The following is a 27,363-nucleotide window of genomic DNA, read 5'->3' as shown; positions in this document are numbered from 1 at the left end:
TATCCGCTGTACATTTACTGTCCTGTTTATATCATCGAAAATGATTTTGAAGTAGATTTCAATCTTTTAAGGACAGTGTTTGTATCAGCTTAAAAATCTAATATAATTCATCGTATTTTTAATTAAAAAAATCACATAATCATGGTTACCAAAAGATTCAAAGCTTTTTTCGTATAAAATGATAATATTATATCCTTTGAAGGAACACTTCAAGTAGTTTGTCAGTCTTTTTATAACCCTTTTACTCGAGAATGTCAGCAAATTTAAAATCACAAGCAAAACGAATCATAGTTGATTGTTAGCGTGCACTTCTTGACATTTCTGTCACACACGTCTAATTGTGCTTCATGACGTCACTGACAGGTGCAGCTATCTTAAAATATTTTAGCCTGTTTCTCGACTAGATACTAGTTATGAAAAAAATTGATTAGACTGCCATATAATATAAATAAATTTAGTTGATAACATGAAAATGTTTCAAGTAAAAAAGGCCTGAAGTAAAGGAAGCTGTAGGATCTAGTTTCTCCAGTGTTCGGTGTTTCAAGGTGAAAGGAGGAACCATTTTCATTATCTGACGAGCCCATGAAGTTATCAGTGAGGCAGATGGCATGCATTTGTTCATTTTAATAGTAAATGCATTAACTTCATTCACCCCCAGTCGACGTTAGCTGATAATTAATACATTGGAACACAGTTTTCTTGAGAGTGCAATATTAGCCATGTTCAATATCCTTATGTTTATAATATTCTTCTCTGGGCGGAGCTCTACACGTAAGAATACCTCTCTCTCTCTCTCTCTCTCTCTCTCTCCAACCATTTAGGTTTTATCAACACTGACTTATTTGCTATTCAAGTATATCCGGTCCGATGTTAACCATTATATAATCATTTTGGAGGCTTTAAAAATTCATGTCTGTAGATATTCTTATGAAAATTATACTCATTATTTAATAGGTGATTAATCGCATAACATTTTATCTCATTAACCGCAGAGCGATTTTACGTACATTGTAGTGATCTGGCACATTATTAAATTTATATGGGGCAGTGTTACTGTATCCGTTTGATTGGAACAGGACAGTCTTACCGTATCCGTTTGATTAGAATAGTTTGCATTTGTCCTTTTCTGTATAAGCGTGAATTTAGTTTTTTAATAAATATCGAACTGGGTCATATCGTTTTTGAATGAATAAGATTTTAATCCATTTCTACAAGATCTGAGACTGACAAGTGCTAACTGGGGATCGGTTGTATAAGTCCACCGTGTTAAAGAGATTTCGAACAAAACAACAAGCAGAGTCGAACATTTCTGTCTGATATCACGTGCGAAGGAGAAAGCTATTTGCATTCTATAATAATGGAAAATGTTCGTAGATGCCAAATTAGCAGGATTACCCTTGCAACTACATAATTCAGTGATGGTTATCACCTGCTAAGTCCTAGGATTAGTTCTTGTTTGAAAGTATCACTTAATTCAGATATTGAGACACGTGTTGTGATCACAACGTACTACAATGTTTATTTTTAATGTTACACATGCCACATACATCCTCAGTTCCTTTTCCCCATCCACATACTCGTCCATGACCCTTCACTTGACCCCACCCCCTATCCCCCCATCCCCCAAAACACGACAGGGCTGGATGGGAGGGCGAAACGTTGAAGTAAATTATAAATATGATGTTGGACCTTGGTAATGTTTAACTATCGTTAGCGAAACCGAAATGATCTTTTTTAATAGCTCTTTTATTTCTTTTTAAATCTAAAATATAGGTTTCTTCACTACCTGGTTTCAAAGACTTACAAAAATGGTACTAACAGATACCTCAATTGACGCTCAGCATTAATAGGTTAGTGTTTACTGGTTGGCCTGGTGTCAGGATAATGTGACTGGGTGGGACATCATGCTACATGTCTGCGGCATGATGCCCCAGTGCCAGACATCACTATAAACTACCACACAGCAGGTATTGTAGCGATATGACTAAAATCTTGTTAAAGCTACACACACACACACACACACACACACACACACACACACACTACTTGGTTTATGTAATTTCTTCACTTCTCGGGTCGCTTCAAGTCTGTTTGTTCTTGACACATGGCCTATCTGTGCAATTGTATTAGCATGGTAATTGACATTGAACAGGCATCGGCACATCGGTCCGGAAAATACTCGTCAGCTACTAGTTTCACATTAGTATATATATATATATATATATATATATATATATATATATATATATATATATATATATATATATATATATATATATATATATATATATATATATTTCAGTCTTTTTATTTTAGCAGACTTTGTACAGAGGATGCAAAATATATCAATGGACACCAAAACAGATAATAAATATTTCTAAATTATAACAACGGCTTCGTGACAAGTTTTGCAACACGTAGAAGAAGAAGAATACGAATGGCTGTATCTTGCATCCATCCATCCATCCATCCAGCCACCCAGCCATGCATGCATGCATACATACATACATACATACATACATACATACATACATACATACATACAATATATCAATGGACACCAAAACAGATAATAAATATTTCTAAATTATAACAACGGCTTCGTGACAAGTTTTGCAACACGTAGAAGAAGAAGAATACGAATGGCTGTATCTTGCATCCATCCATCCATCCATCCAGCCACCCAGCCATGCATGCATGCATACATACATACATACATACATACATACATACATACATACGTACGTACATACATACATGTGTAGTTTGTAATTATTTATTATATTTATATAACAGAGGAGTATTCGGGAACGCCTGATGACTGCCCGCCAGTAGATCCCAACTGCCATCCATGGTGTATAGTGTACGATAGAGGACACTGCAGATACTGCCGCTGTAAAGAAGGTGAGTTCCAGAAAAAAATCAAAGCCAACTAAAACGCATGCAACTCAATGAATTTATGTACTGCTTCTATGGCATATTTCATTAGTAAATGTCTGTCATGATACCCGTCAGCCCCAGTGAGACATCCAGAACGAAAATATGCGGTATTGGAAGGGGGAGGGTCGTACGTGAAGAAGCTGAAGATAACTTTGTGTGACGGAAGCTCCTGCATATTAAGCATTTCCGGGACATAAATTTAACCAGCAAATTGTAAAGAAAACGTTTCGAAAAGATCCGATTGTTTCGCGCTCATTAGGTTTTGGAAGGTGAGGGGCACCAGCTCCAAATCCCCCCCCCCACCCCCTTCAGATCTGCCCGTACTCCCAAGTTGTTACAAATAATTATTTATATATGAACAAGAGTTTGATGTTTTTTGAGGTCAAGGTTATAGGTTAACTATCTTACCACAGTCTTTGTTCTGTATTCTGAGTTTGGTTACAGATTAACAGTTATCTATTCCTGTTGTTTACATTGTAACTTTTAAAATCTGAGTCTGTTACATGAAACAACAGGCATTGCCTTGTGAGTACTCAGTTCATTGTCCACGTTACATTTAAAACATCGATAACAAGAAGTTTCCTAATTTTAGTTCATAGTCCTTCTCTGGTTTACAAATAAGCCCTTCCATCGCCTTATTTTCAGGCCATCTTTAGCAACGATCTTTTTTTAAAATCTTGTTCTACCCTAAATTCTATCACAAAAGGTGCAAAGAGAAACTGCGTATGTGTTTTGTTCTGAGTAGGCGAAAAGAACGAGTTTGCTCGTAATACATCAGGCCGTGTAGGATTTATAAGCCATATGAAACGAATTCTTTCTTCCGACTCAAAACAATACACATACGCGTTTTCCTATTTATTACATCTCTCCTCTTTTACGCTTTCTAAACATAATTAGACTTTACTGCATGATTGAAATTCAAAACGGATAGGGATCAATATAAATTAGATTCACGGCGTTTGAATGTATTTACGTCGTGCGGACGGCAAATAAGACACCTAAATAGTTCAATACGGAAACAGCTGTATCGAACTCCAGATCTAAGACTAAATGGGAATGAGCATTGAATGTTGTTCACAATGATGATGAGAGATTTGTGGAATACTGTGTCTCGCCTGCAAAGTGACCTACCCTTATGTTATGTAACTTATAGCACTTGAACATAAAATCTGAAAATTGTTGATACCAAAAGCTATGTTTGATATCTGATAACTCGATAGAGAAAAACTAATATGCCAATAGAGTGTATAATTATAATATAAAGATTTTAAACGCTCTCAGAATGTGAAATGACGAAAGCAGAACTCGGGTTTGCGTGCGTTGTATCGTTCTTAAAAATGATACTAAAGAATACGACCAACTTGATGGATATTACAAAATACAATTAATGAATACTAATTGGCACGGCAAAGATGATTTTAAAAAAATATTTTCGGAACATTTTGATAGTAGAACGAGTTTATTTTCAGAAGAATCAGGAGGTGGATCCAGAACCGATATTGCAAGCAGTTGGGAAAAGGAAATATCCGCTTCTTCACACAGTGATGACAACAACATAGAACAGCCTGTATATTATGAAGAAAAAGTTCAGAACTCTAATTTTAACGGTAATTTTGGGCCTTTTTCCAACGTTCAGTCAAGTTCGCACTCTGTCCCTTCACCGTGGTCATGTGAGCACAGTGCAGCTCATAAACCAGGCTACAAACTTGTGAAAGTTCCTTTGGCATCTCCGGGTACCCCGAAGTATTGCATCCGAGGTCCTATAGTATGCCCTGAAACCTGTGTCCGTGTGGACGAATGGGATTGTCAGAGCTGCCCATGTCATCCAGGTAAGAGAGAGAGAGAGAGGATGCTGAACTATAACTGCGTCTTTGTAAAATGAAAACTATAATGATTATGTGGTCCTGCGAGCAAGACGGGTTGTACGAAAATTTCACAAATCCTCATACAGTTTTAGATAGAAATTTCAAACCTTCGGATATAGTTGATTTGCTCTATAATGGTGCGCACGATTTAAAACTTTGGATTAATTCAACTTTGATACCTGCACAAATTTGGGTTTATGGCTACATTTCTACATAACTTTAATATTTACGTTACTATTAATAATTATTCTTTCGTAGTCTCGTATATATAGAGTTCGCACATAATATTGATAAACGTATGATTAACTTTTAGGAAATATATGCCCCTTGTTATTAAGAGTAACGTGGAGTGAAACTCTCGCAGACTGATATAAATAGAATGTTTCTGTCCCAGTAGGAATCTCTGATATCAATGGGATGTTTGGAATCTCTGATTTAAATAGAGTGTTTCTGTCCCAATGAGAAACTCTAATATCAAAAGGATATTTCTGTCCCAGTGGGAATCTTTGAGGCGGCGTTAGGAGTACTCGGGGCCTGGGGCCGACAATGACCGCGCGGAGCCAGAGTAATGGTATCTTGATCGGTATGCTACTGCAAACACTGGTTATGTCTTGACTAGATCAACTTTCGTGATTTGGCTCAAGATAATGCAGTCAAAGGATTGTTACCATCATCATCACTTTCATCATTGTCAGTCTTCGCTGCACTGTCCACACATGCAACGCTAGAATCCAGAACAAAATCAAAATCCTCTTGCTGTTTAACTACCTATTTTGGAAAGTACTGATCCAATGCTCCTTTTTCAGTTTTATCAAATTCTTCTCTTAGCTTGCGCTTCTTAGCTTTTGCTGCACCTGATTCATACTTGCGAAATCTATATCGGTCCCTTCCACTCATGGCGTCGACGGCGAAATGGCGAAACCACTATGAACCACTACTAATAAATGTTTCCTCGCACACCACTATTGAGACACTAGTTGAACGCAGTGTTTCAAGAAGCAGACTGAACTAAGTTGCTGTGGTATCTATAGACTATCCGGGTACCTGGACACGAAAGCCCATAGACTAGAGATAGATGAAACATCGTCAGCCTAGCCCAACAGCTCCCGCGCAACACTGCGAAAATGTGAAAAACTGAGATCCAAGTTATCGGACAGCCGTTGCCCACTAGTGGCGTTGAGAAAATGGCTGAAGTGACCTGTTATACCATCCTTATAGTACTGTCTGAAGTGACCTGTCATACCATCATTATAGTACCAGCTGGAGTGATTTGTCATACCATCTTTATAATACTATCTGAATTGACCTTTCATTCCATCCTTATAGTACAATCTGAAGTGACCTGTCATACCATCATTATAGTACTATCTGAAGTGACATGTCATTCCATCCTTATAGTACTATCTGAAGTGACCTGTCATACCATCCTTATAGTACTATCTGAAGTGACCTGTCATACCATCTTTATAATACTATCTGAAGTGACATGTCATTCCAATTTTATAGTACTATCTGAAGTGACATGTCATACCATCATTATAGTACTATCTGAAGTGACCTGTCATACCATCATTATAGTACTATCTGAAGTGACCTGTCATACCATCATTATAGTACCAGCTGGAGTGATGTGTCATACCATCTTTATAATACTATCTGAATTGACCTGTCATTCCATCCTTATCTGAAGTGACCTGTCATACCATCCTTATAGTACTATCTGAAGTGACCTGTCATACCATCTTTATAGTACTATCTGAAGTGACCTGTCATACCATCATTATAGTACTATCTGAAGTGACATGTCATTCCATCCTTATAGTACTATCTGAAGTGACCTGTCATACCATCATTATAGTACTATCTGAAGTGACCTGTCATACCATCATTATAGTACCAGTTGCAGTGATTTGTCATACCATCATTATAGTACTATCTGACGTGACATGTCATACCATCCTTATAGTACTATCTGAAGTGACCTGTCATACCATCATTATAGTACTATCTGACGTGACATGTCATACCATCATTATAGTACTCTCTGAAGTGACCTGTCATACCATCATTATAGGACTATCTGAAGTGACCTGTCATACCATCCTTATAGTACTATCTGAAGTGACCTGTCATACCATCATTATAGTACCAGTTGGAGTGTTTTGTCATACCATCCTTATAGTACTATCTGAAGTGACCTGTCATACCATCATTATAGTACTATCTGAAGTGACATGTCATACCATCATGATAGTACTATCTGAAGTGACCTGTCATACCATCCTTATAGTACTGTCTGAAGTGACCTGTCATGCCATCTTTATAGTACTATCTGAAGTGACCTGTCATACCATCTTTATAGTACTATCTGAAGTGACCTGCATACCATCCTTATAGTACTATCTGAAGTGACCTGTCATACCATCCTTATAGTACTATCTGAATTGACCTGTCATACCATCTTTATAGTATTATCTGGAGTGACCTGTCATACCATCATTATAGTACTATCTGAAGTGACCTGTAATACCATCATTATAGTACTATCTGAAGTGACCTGTCATGCCATCCTTATAGTACTATCTGGAGTGACCTGTCATACCATCATTATAGTACTAGCTGGAGTGATTTGTCATACCATCATTATAGTACTATCTGAAGTGACCTGTCATACCATCATTATAGTACTATCTGAAGTGACCTGTCATACCATCATTATAGTACCAGTTGGAGTGACCTGTCATACCATCATTATAGTACTAGTTGGAGTGATTTGTCATACCATCATTATAGTACTAGTTGGAGTGATTTGTCATACCATCATTATAGTACTATCCGAAGTCACCTGCATACCATCTTTATAGTACTATCTGAAGTGACCTGTCATACCATCATTATAGTACCAGTTGGAGTGACCTGTCATACCATCATTATAGTACAAGTTGGAGTGATTTGTCATACCATCATTATAGTACTAGTTGGAGTGATTTGTCATACCATCATTATAGTACTATCTGAAGTCACCTGCATACCATCTTTATAGTACTATCTGAAGTGACCTGTCATACCATCTTTATAGTACTATCTGAAGTGACATGTCATACCATCATTATAGTACTATCTGAATTGACCTGTCATACCATCATTATAGTACTATCTGAATTGACCTGTCATACCATCTTTATAGTACTATCTGAAGTGACCTGTCATACCATCATTATAGTACTAGTTGGAGTGACCTGTCATACCATCATTATAGTACTAGTTGGAGTGATTTGTCATACCATCATTATAGTACTAGTTGGAGTGATTTGTCATACCATCATTATAGTACTATCTGAAGTCACCTGCATACCATCTTTATAGTACTATCTGAAGTGACCTGTCATACCATCTTTATAGTACTATCTGAAGTGACATGTCATACCATCATTATAGTACTATCTGAATTGACCTGTCATACCATCATTATAGTACTATCTGAATTGACCTGTCATACCATCTTTATAGTACTATCTGAAGTGACCTGTCATACCATCATTATAGTACTAGTTGGAGTGACCTGTCATACCATCATTATAGTACTAGTTGGAGTGATTTGTCATACCATCATTATAGTACTAGTTGGAGTGATTTGTCATACCATCATTATAGTACTATCTGAAGTCACCTGCATACCATCTTTATAGTACTATCTGGAGTGATCTGTCATACCATCTTTATAGTACTATCTGAAGTGACATGTCATACCATCATTATAGTACTATCTGAATTGACCTGTCATACCATCATTATAGTACTATCTGAAGTGACCTGTCATACCATCTTTATAGTACTATCTGAAGTGACCTGTCATACCATCATTACAGTACTATCTGAAGTGACCTGTCATACCATCATTATAGTACTAGTTGGAGTGATTTGTCATACCATCATTATAGTACTAGTTGGAGTGATTTGTCATACCATCATTATAGTACTATCTGAAGTGACCTGTCATACCATCATTATAGTACTATCTGAAGTGACCTGTCATACCATCTTTATAGTACTATCTGAAGTGACCTGTCATACCATCTTTATAGTACTATCTGGAGTGACCTGTCATACCATCTTTATAGTACTATCTGAAGTGACATGTCATACCATCATTATAGTACTATCTGAATTGACCTGTCATACCATCTTTATAGTACTATCTGAAGTGACCTGTCATACCATCTTTATAGTACTATCTGGAGTGACCTGTCATACCATCTTTATAGTACTATATGTGACCTGTCATATCATCCTTATAGTACCAGCTGGAGTGACCTGTCTTACCATCTTTCTAATACCAGCTGGAGGGATTTGTCATACCATCGTTATAGTACTGGCATGAGTGACCTGTCTTACCATCCTTATAGTACCAGCTGTAGTGACATGTCTTACCATCCTTATAATACTAGCTGGAGTGATTTGTAATACCATCGTTATAGTACTGGCAGGAGTGACCTGTCTTACCATCCTTATAGTACCAGCTGCAGTAGCATGCCTTACCATCCTTGTAATACCAGCTAGAGTGATTTGTCATGCCATCGTTATAGTATGGCAGGAGTGACCTTTCGTACCATTCTTCTAGTACTACCTTGAGTGACCTTGAAAAGATGAATTATTTAAAATTAAGTTTTTGTGCGGAGACCAATACATTTGTCAGAAGTAATACAGACTCTTACAAATATATGATACAGACCTACTAAAACATGTTCCATATAGATGATTGATTCTGACAGTAGACTTAGAAAAGTTCCATGTGCATGACTGAGTCAGGCAGTAGACGTACTCAGACAAGTTCCATATCAATGATCGCGTCTGGCAATGGGCTTACTTTGGCAAGTTACATATCCATGATTGAGCCTAACAGTAGACTAACTTCTACAACAAATTCCATATGAATGATTGAGTCTGGCAGCATACCTACTTATGTCCATATAGATGAATAAGTCTGGGAGTAGACTTACTTTTAGACAAGTTCCATATGAAAGACTGAGTCCGACAGTAGAATGACTTAGACAAGTTACACAGAGAGAGAGAGAGAGAGAGACAGACAGACAGACAGAGAAAGAGACAGAGACTTATAAATATACAACACTCAGAACAAGTGCTATCCCTGGATTATATAGGGGAATGTTTGCTATTATTGGGCAGAATTAATATTTGATACAAATAATAGGATTAATATGAATCCGGAATGACTGTATATAGATGCGAATTAATTACGAGGTCATCATGCGTGTATGTCTGCTACACACGAGTGCACATAACACCGACTCAGTTGCATCACTTTTTGGTGATGTATGTTTAGTCGTGATGGAATATGGAGTGGTGTGTGAAGGCAAGGCGATGGGTGTTGTTTACCCGCGGGCCATCGTTCGAATCTGCGTAGAGTACGAATTAAAATTTCTCTAACCTATATTATAGTATTATATATGTATATGAGTGTGGAGATTACATATACCTAATCACTGACTTTGGAGTTTACATATACCTGACCAATGAGTATGGAGTTAACATATACCTAACCACTGTTGAGTGTGGAGTTTACGTATACCTAACCACTGCTGAGGGTGGAGTTTACATATACCTAACCACTGCTGAGGGTGGAGTTTATATATACCTAACCATTGCTGAGGGTGGAGTTTACATATACCTAACCATTGCTGAGGGTGGAGTTTACATATACCTAACCACTGCTGAGGGTGGAGTTTACATATACCTAACCATTGCTGAGGGTGGAGTTTACATATACCTAACCACTGCTGAGGTTGCAGTTTACATAAACCTAAACATATTTAGGGTGGAGTTTACATATACCTAACCATTGCTGAGGGTGGAGATTACATATACCTAACCACTGCTGAGGGTGGAGTTTACATATACCTAACCATTGCTGAGGGTGGAGTTTACATATACCTAACCACTGCTGAGGGTGGAGTTTACATATACCTAACCATTGCTGAGGGTGGAGTTTACATATACCTAACAAATGGGTGTAGAGTTTACAGATACCTAACTACTGAGTCGTACATGTATATGCAAGAAGTCCCCTGGTTACTTTCTCGTTCAAACTATTTTAAATACCTTTTTCTACTTACATCTTTGACTTTTTTCGTGTTCCCTAGCTGGCATGCAGACAATGTGTGTATACGTAAAGGCAGAAGAAGAGCATAAAGCACAGCCACTCAGCTGTCTATCGACAACATTGTGCATGTTGTCATGTAAAGGAGGCTACCACCTGGGGGAGCGGGGAACAGACAGCTGCCAGACGTGTACCTGTCTCAAGGAAAATAGTACGTAGTTATCGACTTATATCTTATAATGTCGCTATTTTATTATCCACTACATCTGGCCTGACGACAGTAAATCTTTTCATTTTGAATTAACTGTTTGCATTCAAATGTTACACTAGACTAGAATTTCGTATCAGATACATGCACTTCGGTTTCAAACTTTACGATCCACCCACGGACAAATCATTGTGCAACTGACACAGGTACCTCGAGTAATTTAGCTCATGCAACGTTTTTTAATCCAAGATAGAGTCTAGAGTAAACGTTTTTCCCTTTGCCTTCCGACTCAAGGTTGTATACATAAATTATTCTTGATATAATCGTTGCCTCTGAGGTCCTATTGATTGAGAGTTTCTTTTGAAGCAGGACTGTGGTGGGAGAATGGGTTTCTGTTCTTACACGCACTTGGACGAACGTAAGTATGCAGTCTTTTGTCAATATCTGGGAGCACATCTGAAAGCGGCTCTGTGCTACCCTTTGCTATAATATGTTTAAACAGCTCTCGATGATGATAGACACAGAAAAGACACAGAAAGAAAGTTCAGACTCAAGCCTTCAAATTTTTGTCCATTATACTCTAAAGTGTTACTATTCCTAGGGGTATATTTTTACCAAATAACTTTTATTCCTTGCCTCAGAGGAAATAATAAGGTCCAAAACATTTATGTTTACGAGAGGGACTTACAATCTATCCAGGAACTTGTACAGTTGCAAAATGGCCTTTCCTTTATTCTTTCTTCTGTCTTCATCATTAATTAATGTAGCTTCCCTAGACCCCGATCCACGTTCTGTCACGCCAATGATATTACTTTCAGATAGGTGATTTAGTCATAGACAGAGTCAACAAACCTAGCGTACATAGCGGAGACCGCCCCATAATTATGGCTACTATTTTTTACAGGAATCTCCAAGAACAAGATTCCCCATCACAAACATCATATTTCATCTCCGCCTCCTTAAGACCGCTCCGGCGGCCTAGTGGTTATAGCGTCCGCCTCGGATGCGGAAGGTCGCAGGTTCTACCTCTGGCCGAGTCATACCAAAGACTTTAAAATTTCACTAGCAGCTGCCTCACTAGGCGCTCGGCATTAAGAGGTTATTGCTAGGACTGGTCGGCTTGGTGTCAGGATAATGTGACTGTGTGTGACACCATGCTACATGTCTGCGGCATAATATCGCAATACTATACATCACTATAAACTTCCACACTGCAGACATCGTTGCGATATGACTGAAAAATTGTTCAAGCTACATTAAAAATCCAAATCACACACACGCTCATATCCGCCTCCACGAACAGGAAAAAAAAGCGAAAGTACAATACGGATACTTCACAGTATGGATTTATGACACTGCAAATAGTTATAACATGTTCAGAGAAGACTAGCACATAAAGGATCTTTAGTGGGTTATAATTCGATATTGAATTTACGAAACGAGCTGCATAATTTCTAATTTTTGCAAACATTTGTATAAATTGGGTGCATTAGTAAAACTTGAAAAAAAAACATTTGATACATTTGTTCATGTTTCTGAAACAGTAAGAGACCATTTGGCATCAAAATGTTTGAGTAATTGAAATAGAAAGAGAAAGAAATGTAGACGTATTATTCATATTCCAATATGGTGGTTTTAATGACCAAGAATATGCAAGGTAATAAGTACAATAGGATGATCAATTTTTCTAGATAAGTAAAAGAAATAGCATTAAAAATTAATCTTTATATTTATGGGACAATCAATAAAACAGGAAATTCAAATTTAAATGATGAAACTTTTCAGAGATGCTGAAATGTTTGTATATATATGATACCTGTTATTTGAGGGAAGACATGAACTCATACGAATACATCAATAGTTTTCAAATAGATGTACCACCCTACCCCCACCCCAAAAGATGTTATTCCACTTCAGACGATTTAAACATATTAAATGAATATTTCCAGTATGTATCCAATATTTTGGTACGTCTGAAACTTCAAATATTGGAGATACAAAATGATGGTGAGTACGAAAGATCAAGGTCATGCCCATTCATTGTGTGCCAAAATACGAACGATTTTTCAGGGATTTGATTAGAATTTTCCTTGAGAACTCCAAACTCCTATCTCCAACGGACATTCAGGTCTGATAACATCTCTACTACCTGCATTATACCTACCTCTTTCAGCATTATTGAAATTCGAGTACAAAATGTTATAACTTTAAAAGCCATATTAAGCGCCAAACTCTGCCTGTATATTTAGTAAACACAACTATAGGCTGCACATCCGCTCGAAATCACACCATAAAAAGATTTCAAGTACTCAGCTGGCATTATTTATTAGTATAAAAGATAAGCAAACTAAATTAAAAGTCGAATATCTAAGCTAAATGTCGGTTCGGCTTTTTATTAAGCTGCTCGTGGCATTGCTTACGATTTAGTTCAAACGTATGCCAAGTGAAAGCATTCGCTATTGTACTTCTTAAATGATATCATTTACCTCACGTTTCCATGATAAATACAGCAGATTTAACTGAAGTAAGAAGAAAATAGTAATTATATTGTCATACAAATTGTCATTAAGAATTGTCTCCCAATTTGAAAAGTGATTGAGTAAAAAATGTTTAAGATGGATCCGACTCGCAACTCGCTGTATCACTAGCACCATCTTCTTGGTATAATATATGTACATAACAACTGACAAGACATGCTTAAAGGTATACCACGTCTGTGTCAACACATTCTAGTCTCTGTCTCTCTCTCTCTCTCTCTCTCTGTCTGTCTCTCTCTCTCAAACTCAAACACACACACACACGTTACTGAGGGGTATTAAGTAAACATTGTCCCTCAAAGATAAATTATTCCATTTTAGTCCCACATACGACGACCCCCGCACCAGCTCCAGCTGCGAAATACGACTGTCTGGAAGTGTTGGCTTGCATGCTGAAATGCGAAAATGGCTACAAGATAGGAAAAGTCCAAGCCAATGGTTGTCAATCATGTCAGTGTTTAGAGAAAAGCAGCACTGGAAATACAGGCACACAAAATACGCTGACATCTGGTGGGACTACTTCAGAATTTGGATCGGCCTCAGGAGTTTGGCAGTCTAGTGCAGGAGGCAGTAGTTCTGGAATGCATTCAGGTATGGGGGAGTCAAGCTGGTCGGGAACTGCTTTAGGACAGGTGGCATTGGGCGGATCAGCTCATAGTAGTTCCAGTTACTCGGGCGGAGATACATCTGGCGGAGGCGGGTTGTATTTCAACGGAGGAGGCGGTTCTAGTTTCAGTTCATCTGGAAGTGGATCAGGCGGTCAGAACATAGCAGCTGGAGGTTCTGGAGGAAGCGGGCTTCTCGACAATTGTAATTAAGCAAATCTGTATTCTATATTATTTTAATATTTCATGAGTTAAAAAGTCAGTATTCTTAGTTTAAATTGCTCCTGATTATATGTGTATGAATATCATTACAATATCAGTGAATACTTTTTCTTTCATTCTCTCAGTCTAGAAACTGGATAGTCGGTCTTTGCAAATTGAAATCTAGTCTAGTCCTCCAAAGTCAAACATGAAGTCAATGGTCTATAATATATACGATGAATTACAGCCACAGTGTTTATGCAATACTGTGAATTGGAAATCTTTTAGATCAAAGAAAAGTGAAATTGTTTCCTTGCTCAACAATATATTTTAATAGAGAATACACTGCTTAATTCCATACGAAAGTACAATAACACAGTACTCTAAATTCCGTCGGAAAAAAATGATAAAGACATTCTTTTAAATATCTGAAATTAGTGATGGTTGTATGCACTAACTTTTGATATGCTGTCAAGAATATGCACACACACACACACACATACACACACATGAACTCTTACATATTCTATATTCTATCACATATAAATGTTTAAACAATAATATCTTGATAATCAGAAATATTGTCTTGAATACAAAAGAGGTATGACGGATGGGTCGAATTACATTTTTAGATTTTTAAAGCTTATTACGCATAACGATACATTTCCATTTAAATTTAACAGCACAATGTGTCATGTGCATTCTTGATTCCTCTGATGCATAACGTTAAAGGTTTATCTCAGTGATTATTGATCAATCGTCGCTCTGCATGAGATAGACTGATAAGCGCGATGTAACCAGTCTCCTTGCAAACCTATACACATGAATATACACAAAGATATAACGGATGCCATTTGGGGTATACATAGAATTTGCTGCAATGAAGAAACCATTAAACATAAAGCTGAAAGTCGAGAAATCAAATAAAGAAAGGAAAATAGCCACGAAACACTATCGGTCTGCTCATCACAATCATTGAGCTTTGAAATCTAGGTCATAGCGACCTACTAGTCAAGATGCATCAACAAGCATACAAATATCATAACCCAACGACCGTATACAACACACTGACCTCAACCGAAAATATTACTGAATATGACGGACGAACAGACAGACGAACGTGAAAGGGTTAGCAGTACATGTCTCTTCAACATTAGTTGGGGTCTTAAAATCGCGACAGGAGAAATAAAATTATATTTACGGGTATCGAATATCATCCATGGGCAGACTTTCACAGCATTTAACGTGACGAATTGTAACATTAAAACAAGTATTTGGGCTCATTCATCATTTCATTATTGAAATCACGGATTGATCAGTGTTATTCTTATCATCTTTACAAATGTGATATATATATATATATATATATATATATATATATATATATATATATATATATATATATATATGTATGTATGTCCTCTATTGATTCAAATGTATGTACTAAACCAGATTCGAATGGAGTGTCATCTGGAAGCAAATGCGAGCCGCCACTGTGCTTTAGTGCAGACATGTCAGGTAAGTTGATTCGGGCCCTGTTCAAGGTTAAGATATATTGAAGTTCACAGTTCACAGTTCACAGTTCAAATATGAGCAGTACTTTCCATAAGAGATTGATATATAAGTGCCGAGAAATGACAAATCTTTCGAAACAGATTTGATTCGCTTCCTATATTGGACTTTAGACAGGACGTTAAAACTCGATTTCATAGTAAATGTTTTCATCAGTAAATTGAAAAGCATTCTTCAGTTATCTACACTTCAGACTGATCTTTTCTCAAGTAGAGATGCATCATGGGAATGTAGCCCAGATATGGTGATTGATGTGACTCTAACCTTGAGGTTATCAATGTTATTTGCAATAGACTTCTTTCGTGAGGTTGTTAGGGGTACGTCATCGAAAGATTTGTATTCAATTTGCTAATGGTCATTGCAAGAGTATAAACAGAACTGTGTCGAATACTAACATATGACTATTATTTTTGAAAGGTACTTCAGTCGTCACTAATCGTGATAATTTGTATTGTAATGCATTTTCATGTGTATTTAATAAGTGAAAAAAATCTAAAACTATTGTTGGTTTGACCTTCCAGAGGTCGAGACTTCTGCGTCTTAAAATCTATCCAGCCAGTTTGATAAGTCCCGTTTTGTGATGTCAGCGGTACTCGGGTATACGAAATGGAAGTACCAATTCATTACCATTCGCCCATTTTTCTGTTTTTAAGAACTTATTGACAAATTAACTGAATCATGCCGTAATTGATCATATAAGATTAATATCACATGGGCTTTCAAGTACAAACTTTGTGCCCTGGAAAAGTTTACTTGTAAACCCATTAAGAGTTTTGTCTTGCTTCTTCTCATTACATTGATAGAAAAATATGGACAAGTGAACGTTTTAAGTGTGGCAAAATTGGGAGAAATTGGGTGAATTTCGTTAAATAAGATGGATGGTCATTTTTTTAAAAAATATTTGCATTATTTGCCAGCACAAATAGCAAAACGGGGTGGGGTCGGGGTGTGGACGGTCAACATTGTGGCCCAATAATCCTTATTCCAACATAATTAGATTATGGTTGCAACCTCAAAAAGCATTCTCTCTCTCTCTCTCTCTCTCTCTCTCTCTCTCTCTCCCTTTATGTCTCTTTCTATCTCTCTCTATGTCTCCCTCTCTCTCTCTCTCTTTATGTCTCTTTCTCTCTCTCTCTCTATGTCTCTCTCCCTCTGTATGTCTCCCTCTCTTTCTTTATGTCTCTCTCTCTCTCTCTCTCTCTCTCTCTCTCTCTCACTGAAGTAGGAAATTAACCGGAAGAGGCACCAATATTTAAATAATTACGTATATTTTATATTTCAATATTTAGAAGCTTCATGCCCATGATGTCCTTTTTGAAGCAATTTTTCAACGGCAATAGGAATCAAGCCGAACTTATAAAAATGTTCCTTTGTCGCATGTCAAGTGTTGAATGTTGTAACACTATCGATATAATTTTCGACAGTAAAATATTTTAGGAGAATTGACAGACGGCTATTTGAAATTTCGGATGTGGAATTTATTGTTTTAATTATTTTTTAAAAATTTATTTATTTATTTATTTATTTATTTGCAGTAGATCAGGCGATGGCGATGGGGGCTGCAAGTGCCTCAGGTGGTGTTGGAATGAATGGTAAGATATTTTTTGCTGCATAGCTGAAAAATGTTTGAATATGTTATATATAACAAAATAAAGCCACTTCTTAAATTTAAAATAAAAAATATTTTGATCGGTTTGGCGTGGGCTGTCGCCCACGTTGAATAAAACCAAAAGGAAATGATTTACTGTTTAATTAAAATAATTTCTTTGTCATGTTTTCATACAATTCACTATGTACATAATCCAGCCACCATCTGCACATGTTATAATGAGTCCACCTACCCTACTACTGCGTAAAAGTCACCATTTTGTTACTATACCACTTTCACCGCTATTAGATTTCAAAAATTAGGCCTAGTACTCTCGTATACCTTACTACTAAACACCATCATCTTACTGAAACAATACTATACCATAACTGAAGTTGATAAAATACTATAATTATGGTAATGAACAATCATTGGTCGATATGGAACGGAGGCGAACCCCATGTTTCACCTACAGATCATTTAGGAAGAAACAGGGGATAGGAGGTGGGGGAGAACAAAAATGTACGTTTCCACCATTGCAAAAATGATAATCACACGTTTATGTGTATATATAGTTGGACTTCAAAATACATATATCTCCACCAGCATAATGAAACAAAAATTGCACACAAATGTTCGGGATGTAAGTGAAGATATACTTTTCAAAATAAGATAGAAATACTGATAGCCAGAAATAGGTAAAAGAAAAACGCTTATGTAAACATATCCAAATAAATATATTGAGACCAAACTGACATTCTCTAATATGTTTGACTTTAGCGAATTGACTCTAAGTACTTGCGTACTCTGCACCTTTTGCTCACGCTGCGTATACAACGCTCCCGTTCTGCTGCAAGGTGCAGCTCTGGGTCGCTTAGCGATATGTGTATGGCAGGTCATCGCTCAGAAGAAATTCAAGATTTAAATTGTTTTGGGGTAGGAGTTACATACGATGTAGTAGTGTTGGTTCGTAAATTCACTCTTTGATTTTATCTCAGCGATCTATGTATTGACGGCAAATTACTAGCTGAAATGTCTACATCACTTGAAACTGCTTCCCGTAATCATGTCAGTGCTTTGTATACCATTCAGTACTTTTCTCATTCCATTATAGTTTTCGATATCCTTGACCAAATTAATTTTCATATCGAGAATATACTGAGTTTCCATTTCACTAATTTCATAAGCTAAATGAAATTTGGCTAGCAGCAAATGCAACTCTTTATTTGGCATAACAGTTTTGTCGGATAACGACCCTTTATCTTTTAGTTAGTATAAGAAACTGTGATGTTGAGCTTAACAGTTTCTCTAATGTCCAACAATAAAATAATTTTAAACTTGAGTAGTTTTTACAAAAGCATGATGTACGCAACAGTTAGGATTGTGTTTAATATCGCTTGGTAGAGTCATTGTAGTGATTAAGTTTGTTGTGTTACTAGAAGTGTTGTTATTTATGTAGCGAAACATTTTGCCCACTGGAAAACATACTTAAATTTAAGAGGGCAAGGTTTGTTTGATTTTAACTTTGATTGTAGCAAATTTTGTTATCAAATATATATGTGCCATGCGATAATATGTCACAAACTGAGCAATTTAAGACGAATTAAGTACTTTGCAGTTTATTGGCTGTACATTGTTGATGGATAATCGTTTGACATTTTAAATACTCTCTTTAAACACGATGCATGTAACAATGACAGATTTAATTGCTGCATTGCTAATGCGTTGCTGATGGTTTTGTTATAAGCCTAATCCAAAAGATTGCCAACTGGAGAAGATACTTATAAGATCTTTAGTATTGGGTAGTACAAAGTTTAACTTTCTTGCTGTACTTTGGTTGATCGATCAATGTCACTTTTAACAGTTTGTACAGCTGTATCTTGAAGACTCTCGAAAAAGCAATTTTAATCTAATGAACAAGATTTTCAAAACAAACTACTTTACGACTTAAGATAGATCGCGTTGTCTGAACATTATTTTCCTGTTTTTAACTCAGTGGTACAACATCTTAAAATGTTATAGCTTCTTGTTCTTGTTATAGTCTTTCAGCTTTGGTTCGATTATATTCCCTTTAATGTTGACTTAGCTGTCTGCCAAGTTTAACTCTACGTGGAATTGTTTCCTATATAAAGATATTTGTTTCGATTGTTTGGTCGCTTTTTTATTGTATAAATCCTTTTCAGCTTCTTTTTATTTGGCAAGGGAATTTTGAAAGAGACATCAACCTGACTGTGACTCTGAATACTTGTTCGTTACACGATTACTTACAGAGTAAATCAAGATAGTTACAATACTTTGAAATGTAATCTGTGAATAAACTGATGAACTTCAAAACATGTCCTATATATTTTAGCAGAAAAGAACATCAATGAATTCAGCTTGTACCTATTGCAGTCCTTGTTTAAGCGAGCATGAGAAGAAATAAACTAATAGAAAAAGCAAAACAAAAATGCATGATGAAAATTCATGACATATTCAAATCTCAAAATTTATAATTTATGTGCATTAAAAAACATTAAGTCTGACACGATGAAAATGATCAAATTCCATCTGTCTTAATTTATCAGAGATAACTAAATTTCACAAAACCTGGAGTTCTAGACCAGCGGTTCTTAACCTTTTGGGGCGGTGACCAAAATTAAGTTTGTGGATTAAGTCTATCCACCCATCCAATCTTTAGATAGTACGTGGTTAGGAATTTTCAAATTATTCATGTTGACCTGGGCGACCCACTCAAATAATCAAAGCGATCCATTTTGGGTCGCTACCCATGGATTTAGAACCACCGTTCTAGATGAATATAAACTTGACTATATTGTCTGATCATAAACAATAAAAAGATATAGTTTAACTGGATATACGCTAGATTTATGTTTCAAATGTAATTGGTGAATAATAAGATGGATTCCAGGACATGTTCCATATATGAAATAGATGATACCATACTTAGATTTAACAAAACTTTCGTAGTATTGTAAGCCTTGTCAGAAAGGGTATATGAAAAAATGGTTTGTATGAAACAAAGGCTATATGAAAGATAAGAAGAAAAATTTATATAGAGAAGACAATGAGAACCGTTAAGAAATGTACCCCCCCCCACACACACACACACACAAAACCATCGGAGAAATGTAGATATAGATAACTTCAAATAAATGCAAGAAAAAAGGAAGTGGTAAATGAAAAGTGGATCAAATGTAAACATGGAAGACTGTGATAGATACAAAAAATGTATATGAAATAAAGATATAAAAATGATGAAAACTTACAATCAATTCAGACGCAATCAATTCAGATGCAAACATGCAGAATTTTATGAGCGCTAAATGAAAACATCAAGTTTGACACAACTTTATAAATACTCGATATACTATTTTGAAATTTCATTTTGCAAAAATAACCTTGACATTTGTTTGAAGAATTTGTATTATCAATGATGTCGTGGGGTGTAGCAAAAGATCTGGTAATTGGCGAGAGATTATTGCGACCCTGTAATTCATTTTCCATCAAACTTTAATGTGTTATCTCTTTGCATGTTCCATTTCAATTTTGTTTACTTCCTACGTTTTGTCTTTAATGAATCTCAAAAAAGAGCTTCGCCATGAAGGGACACCGTCAGTTGAAGTGAATCACAATTAATTTTTCCAACTGTGACTTTTCTATTATCTTCACGATGTTAATAACTGAACAACGCCTGAAGGTGAAGATTGTGAACTGAAATAACGTGAAAATCTGATTATGAATATGTTGGTGTCTGAACTATGGTTCTGAGACTTGAAACAGTAATTGCTGCGCCAGTATCTTGCTAGAGGTTTGGAACATCAAAATATATTCAGCATTCATAACTGCAGAACAATCCATAAGCTAAACGAGGTCCCATTAACTAGACTACTACGATACTGTAGCTACAATCTTGGTCCAGACTTTACAAGGTAATATACTATATGTATGCATGGAGCGGCGGTTTTCATAGAAGTCATATCACAATTATAGTCTTTCATCGGATCTTACATTTTATCCACTTATCATTGTTTGTTCCTCAAAATGTTTTTTTTTTCTTTTTTCTCCTTCCTTTAATGGATTAATGGATTGATTTTTAGTCTTTTTAGTACCTCTTCTGGTTGCCTTTATATTGATGGTAGAGTTTAAATACAGTTTAAATGAGTCACTGGATTTATGTCAACTGACGTTATATCTAACTATGCCACACATGTCCATTACCATGTCAATCGGTAACAAAAGGATATCGTCACCTTCATCACCATTGTCCAGTTTCACAGTGGAAGCATTAACAGGCTGCAGAAATGTTATCACTATATTTTTTCTGCATTGTAGCCATGTTGTCCTGGAACTAGTAGCTCCACCAAGTTTTCTTTAAAACCGTCAGACACATTTGAAACTGACTGAGATGTCCTGTTGAAATTTGAGTACCCAAGATGGTGATTGCATATCATTGGGTACTTTGATTGAATCTATATATTCTCTCATTTGTAAAACCTGTACAATCTGGCAGAAAGAAGTATATTCAGGTTGTAGGGTCTTCTTTGACAGCCACATTGTTTATTCCATCAGCTGGCAATGTTTTCTAGCATTCACATTATCTGCCCCATAATTATATTTATGTTACACGTAGGACAATATACGTAGGCTTCCCAAAACCTTGTCCTAGAATCAAACGTTCTTCTAGTCTATTACTGATCGAATGCTTGATTTTTTCCTTTATTTCCAGTCAGGTCATGGTCGATTTTGGATATTGTGGCCAATCGAATTACATCGTTTTAAATTAATGTGTTGTTTATATATTTGAATGCATTATTATCGGATAAGAGTATTTAACATTCTGGCATATAAAAAACGTGGAATTTGTGAACCGATTGAACCATCTCTGGCACGGTACATGTAACATGTTTGCCTATTAGATGCCAGTATGAAAAATTAGAAAATCTGATGGTGTTATCTACATGTCCCACTTTAGTCGATTCAGCCAAAATGTCCAATTCTGCCTCTGCTATCTTCAGAATCTTTTTTCTATTGAACCGGTAAATTTAAAAATATACTTCAAGTTGTGCCATACATGTAGCTACATACGGTCTTATGTATTTACCGACTTGAAATGCCTTATACAATCCTTCTTGATATTGCAGTTTTGATGATTCTGCTCTTTGGATTGATGCTATCTGTCTCTATGTTTTCATCCATGAAAACAATATGGAATCATGATATGTTATGAAACATTGCAGTACAATTGTTTGATGTTTGAAGTAATCAAATTAAAACGTGTATCCACTGGAAGGCTGTTTCGTATCACACCTAACGCTGACCCAACCTTACTCCCATCTAAACTAGCGAGCAATACTCGTAGTTTCTTGATATCGAAGTTGTTGATTTTATGTTGCACTTATAGAATACCCATATTACTGCTTTGAAATTATTTTAGTTGATCAAATTGTAGCTCTTTTCCTGTTTACGAAATATCAAAGTATTTTGTGTTGGGTTTTATCAGTATCACATTTGGCGCAATGTATCATTAATATTTAATTATTTTGAATTAACAGATTTCTTACACTTTAAAGATTAGCTTGTATGTTGTATTAGTAATGATTGAATAGTATGGTAGTGTTTCAGTAGTAAGATATTGGATAATTTGGTTGTAATGAAAATATTCTTATGATGAAGTTATTTTTGGCAGTAGTAACGCAGCCCACGCCCAAACAATCATACTGCTTTAAATTTAACTAGTAGCCTCGTGATGCCATATGTTAAGTACATGCAATTAACGGTACAATTAATTTCAGATCAGCGTCTCTTTTCAAAACAATCTTGGAAGTTTTAAAACTACTTGACAACTGGCTGAAGTTTAGCCGTCTATTTGTTTTGTCTCAAGTACTAATAATGTAAAATAAAAACTACCCCAGCATACAATGAAAATAAAAGATTTACACGTTTCTTACACCTCAGGAATTAGCTACATTATTGACTGAGCTGTGAATTTTGTCGTCCAGCATCTACTATCAGACTGCGATTGTTGTTACACACCGCTTATGCGCACTTGAGATTTTGGATGAGCATTGATGACGGCTTATACTTTTACTCTATTTTTTTAGTATGATTTATTTTTTTATCAAGTTCCTTTTCATCTACTTTCTTAAGACACCACGTTGTTTGTTAAACAACGTGTCGAAACTTCATGCTGTCAATGGTGTTTGCTTGCTTACACAGACACAGACACAGACACAAATGAATATTTATGACGTACCTTCTTTTGTAGGGATCAAGGCAGCCGCATACAACGAGGATTGCTTTGGTCCATCGTGTTCAGCCAAAAACGGACTCCGTAAGTATTTTTGTGTACAGAGCACTTCAGTGAGATGTATATACCGGTATTATTTTTGTCTGTTATTTCCAGTAAATTATTTCCTAATACTGCAGTTCATTTCTACGATGCATTACAAAGATATATTAGTCCACAACAATATTATGGTCCCTACACGCTAAGACGGACTACTCGATGTCAAACACCAAAAGTGAACTCCAGTTGGATCTATTATACGGGCCAAAGGTTAAACGTTTCAAAGACAGCTTATATGTGCAATACAAGCATTGCACTAACTTTACCAACTTTACATTTTCTTCTTTATTTTATTAGCTTATTTATAACAAAGGAATTTCACTGATGTGTAATAGGTTGACCCCGAATCCCCAAATTTGTCGTGGACTGATCAGTTACTATGTTCTCGGATGAGGCAAAATATCGATGTCTGCTTATATATGTTAGGGAGCAAGGTCTGTATCATCCTCCCCAACCAGCAGAAGGCAAAGAGAGATATGTACACGATTATCACAGTACATAGAACTTTATTCATTGGTGTTTTATAAGAGATATTATGGCTTTTTCTAAATTCCGCTTTTGCTACTCCATTTGCACGACTCATGCAATGTAACGTGTGCATGTGGTACCTTTCTGTTGCAATTCGTATTCCTAATTATTTGATCTCAACAACTTTGTTGTGTGAAACGTAAGTATGAAATGACTAAATGTGTTTGCAAACTTGAAAAGCAGCCGTTTAACACCAAACATTTTATTATTTTGATTGAAAATGTATTTGAAACCTATTTATCTTTGTTAATTCACTAAGATCCACTTGGTTTGAGAAAAATATCGTTTTGCGTGTGAAGAAGTGATGACGTCCAAACAGTAGATCATATTTAATGTTAAAACCAACATAATCCATAAATCTTCCTTAAAATTATAGAATTAACTTTAAAAATCCCCGATGAAATAAAAAGATAATTCTGCAGCAAATCATTCCATTCCATTGAACTTAGTACGACTTTTGTTGCTATTGTAGTTTATTGTTTTTTTCTTCTTTCTTTTCTAGATCATCCCATGTAACAAGCCCTTAATGTGCAGTGCTAAGTGGCGCGACAAAGAAGGCCCAAGGAAAAAGGGAAAATTGCTAATATTGATATGAAATATACTAGGGCCATTTTAAAGCTATTAAACAAAATTACTAATTCATACTGTTTCAAGGATTTGTAGTATCATATTTTCATCTCGATCGTACAGGAACTGAGTAACGATACAGCCAAATCAAAGGAGAAAATTATAAAAAATACAAATATAACAATACATTCTAATAGTATTCAATCAATTCATGATAATTATAAACGTTTAAATTAAATATATTTAACGCATTCTTTTATCAACACTTGAGCAATCTATAGTTATCAAGATTATTAAAGATAACCACAGAACTCCGATTTGTCCTAACCGCTCCGGTGGCCTAGTAGTTAGATCGTTCGCCTCGGATGCTGGAGGTCGCGGTTCAAATCACCAGTGTTTAAGCCTTACGTTACTTTCTTAACAAAGACAAGCCTATTTCAAACATCAGCGTTGAAAGAGACTTCATACATGCTTACTAAACTAATATTAAACAGAAGCAGCGATATGAAATTGATCAGCATCAAAAAGCTAATTAATCATATAATTACAAGTATCAATTATTTCAACAGAAGCTTCACCCACTTCATGTAGAGATATGGTTACACTCAATATAACAATTTTAAAAAATGCAAACATTTCTTTCGAATTGAAGCTTTGTAATTTGTTTGGTTTATCAACTCGCGCAGCTAGCAACGTTTCTTCGTCCTCTACATTGTCTGTCCCGACAAACATTGCATTCAAAACTAAAATAATTTCACTAATGCATGGATCACAAACTAATATTTAAATTGTTTCATATATCCGCACATATACATTCGGTAACAGTAATGTTGCAATTCTGCTTCGAGTTTAACAGCAATATTATAACAGAAATAAAGAAATGGATGACGTTTTTCACTTTCAAATCTGCAAGTATAACAAATTTAATTATTTAGCATTCTTGTGGTAACAAAACAGGATTGTATTTGCTGAAAACTTTTATAGAATTTAATTCCGGATTTGTAACGGACAGTGAAATGCTAGACACCTGCCTTTGGCAATGAGCTATGTTCGCATAACCTATTTTAAATATATCATTTTAGATATCATTATCGTTGATTGATTGTTCATCTGTAAATCATCTGGAAAAAGAAATGAAGATATAATGCTTGTAGTTATGCTTAGGTTATCAAGTGAAATATAATTCCAAGTAATTTCTGCACAGCTGATGACTTTAAATAATGCATACAAGAGAGAATTTAATCCCTAGCTAGAAATGATGTACGGTGTACACCTATTTCACTACAGCGTTTTCTTCTCAATAAAAGACAAATTCTTTCACCAGCCAGAAAAATCCTGAACCATAAACCATTCTTGTCATATAATGTTATCGCCAATACAATGCAATTTTCTGTATTTATCTAGAAAAAGTGAACTCGTATTTTTGGCAAGTTTCCACAAAAGAAATTATGATACTGTTTCGGTTTAATAGGTAGAAAGATATTTAAAGACTTGTTCTGTTTGTTTTTTTTTTAAAAATACATCAGAAATTTCCAGATCTCCGAACATTTGGCAAATGAAGAAGTACCAGCCGCAAACGTTACAGAAAAGAATAGACACTTTAGAGGGGAAACAATTCTGATGTTGGAAACATGAACATGGCAGCTGTAGAACCATGTACACAACATTTTCTTTTACTTCAGAATAATGTTGTTAGGGGTGACCCAGATAAAGTTGGATATAATACACGTGAAAATGTAATATTATATGAATTTCAAAAGTTGTAGGAACTGTAAAATCGTAATAATTTTTTTCTTTCAACAATATTACATAAAACGTGCAATGTCTTTTATTGTAACGAATTCATACGGATTTGGAACTTAGTAGAGGGTTGATCCATTTCAAAAGAAATGTCCCAGTTTGATTTAATAGCAATAATTTAATAATTTTAATGAAAGCCATGAAGCACTTGGATGGTAATGAGCTTTTTATTTTTAGAGTGGATGAATGTGTTATCAATGACCAACTCTGATGGGAGAACAAGCTGATTAACAAAGACTTTTCTACAGAGCTTGTAAATAAATTAAACAGGGGTGAGGTGTGAGACTTTACTGAACTTCGATTTCATATTTTGGACAGGAAATAAGCAAATTTATAACATGGATGTTGGACATGACTGAATATTTAATATTTCAGATAGAAAGGTATCCTAGGTGTAGATGATTTAAGCCCATTTTTTAGATTTGATTAAAATCTTTGAACAAATGCAACATGTCACATAGTAACAAACTTACCTATTTAGACGA

At 35.7% G+C, this 27,363-nt stretch overlaps 1 protein-coding gene across 1 annotated transcript; it reads left to right on the top strand.

Annotated features, from left to right (window-relative positions):
* The first annotated feature begins 416 nt into the window (after nucleotides 1-416).
* Nucleotides 417-25,153, top strand: LOC149794085 (uncharacterized). Its single transcript, XM_089966513.1, has 9 exons — nucleotides 417-771; nucleotides 2,797-2,904; nucleotides 4,410-4,769; nucleotides 10,967-11,134; nucleotides 13,990-14,478; nucleotides 15,927-15,992; nucleotides 17,582-17,638; nucleotides 23,903-23,968; nucleotides 25,014-25,153. The coding sequence occupies exons 1-9, from the start codon at nucleotides 720-722 to the stop codon at nucleotides 25,025-25,027; spliced, it is 1,380 nt and encodes a 459-aa protein (XP_089822639.1). The 5' UTR covers nucleotides 417-719; the 3' UTR covers nucleotides 25,028-25,153.
* Nucleotides 25,154-27,363: the final 2,210 nt, after the last annotated feature.

This window comes from Sinohyriopsis cumingii, chromosome 8, assembly GCF_028554795.1.
Source record: "Sinohyriopsis cumingii isolate HCF-2022 chromosome 8, ASM2855479v2, whole genome shotgun sequence".
In the NCBI taxonomy this organism is placed as follows: Eukaryota; Metazoa; Mollusca; class Bivalvia; order Unionida; family Unionidae; genus Sinohyriopsis; species Sinohyriopsis cumingii.
This window is presented reverse-complemented; position numbering and strand designations above follow the sequence as displayed.

Bases quoted from the DNA above. Each gene is read 5' to 3' on its own strand.
- LOC149794085 (XM_089966513.1), top strand. From the start codon at position 720: ATGTTCAATATCCTTATGTTTATAATATTCTTCTCTGGGCGGAGCTCT. The intron at 772-2,796 runs GTAAGAATACCT...TTTATATAACAG, and splicing joins CTCTGGGCGGAGCTCTACAC to AGGAGTATTCGGGAACGCCT. The intron at 17,639-23,902 runs GTAAGATATTTT...CTTCTTTTGTAG, and splicing joins AGGTGGTGTTGGAATGAATG to GGATCAAGGCAGCCGCATAC.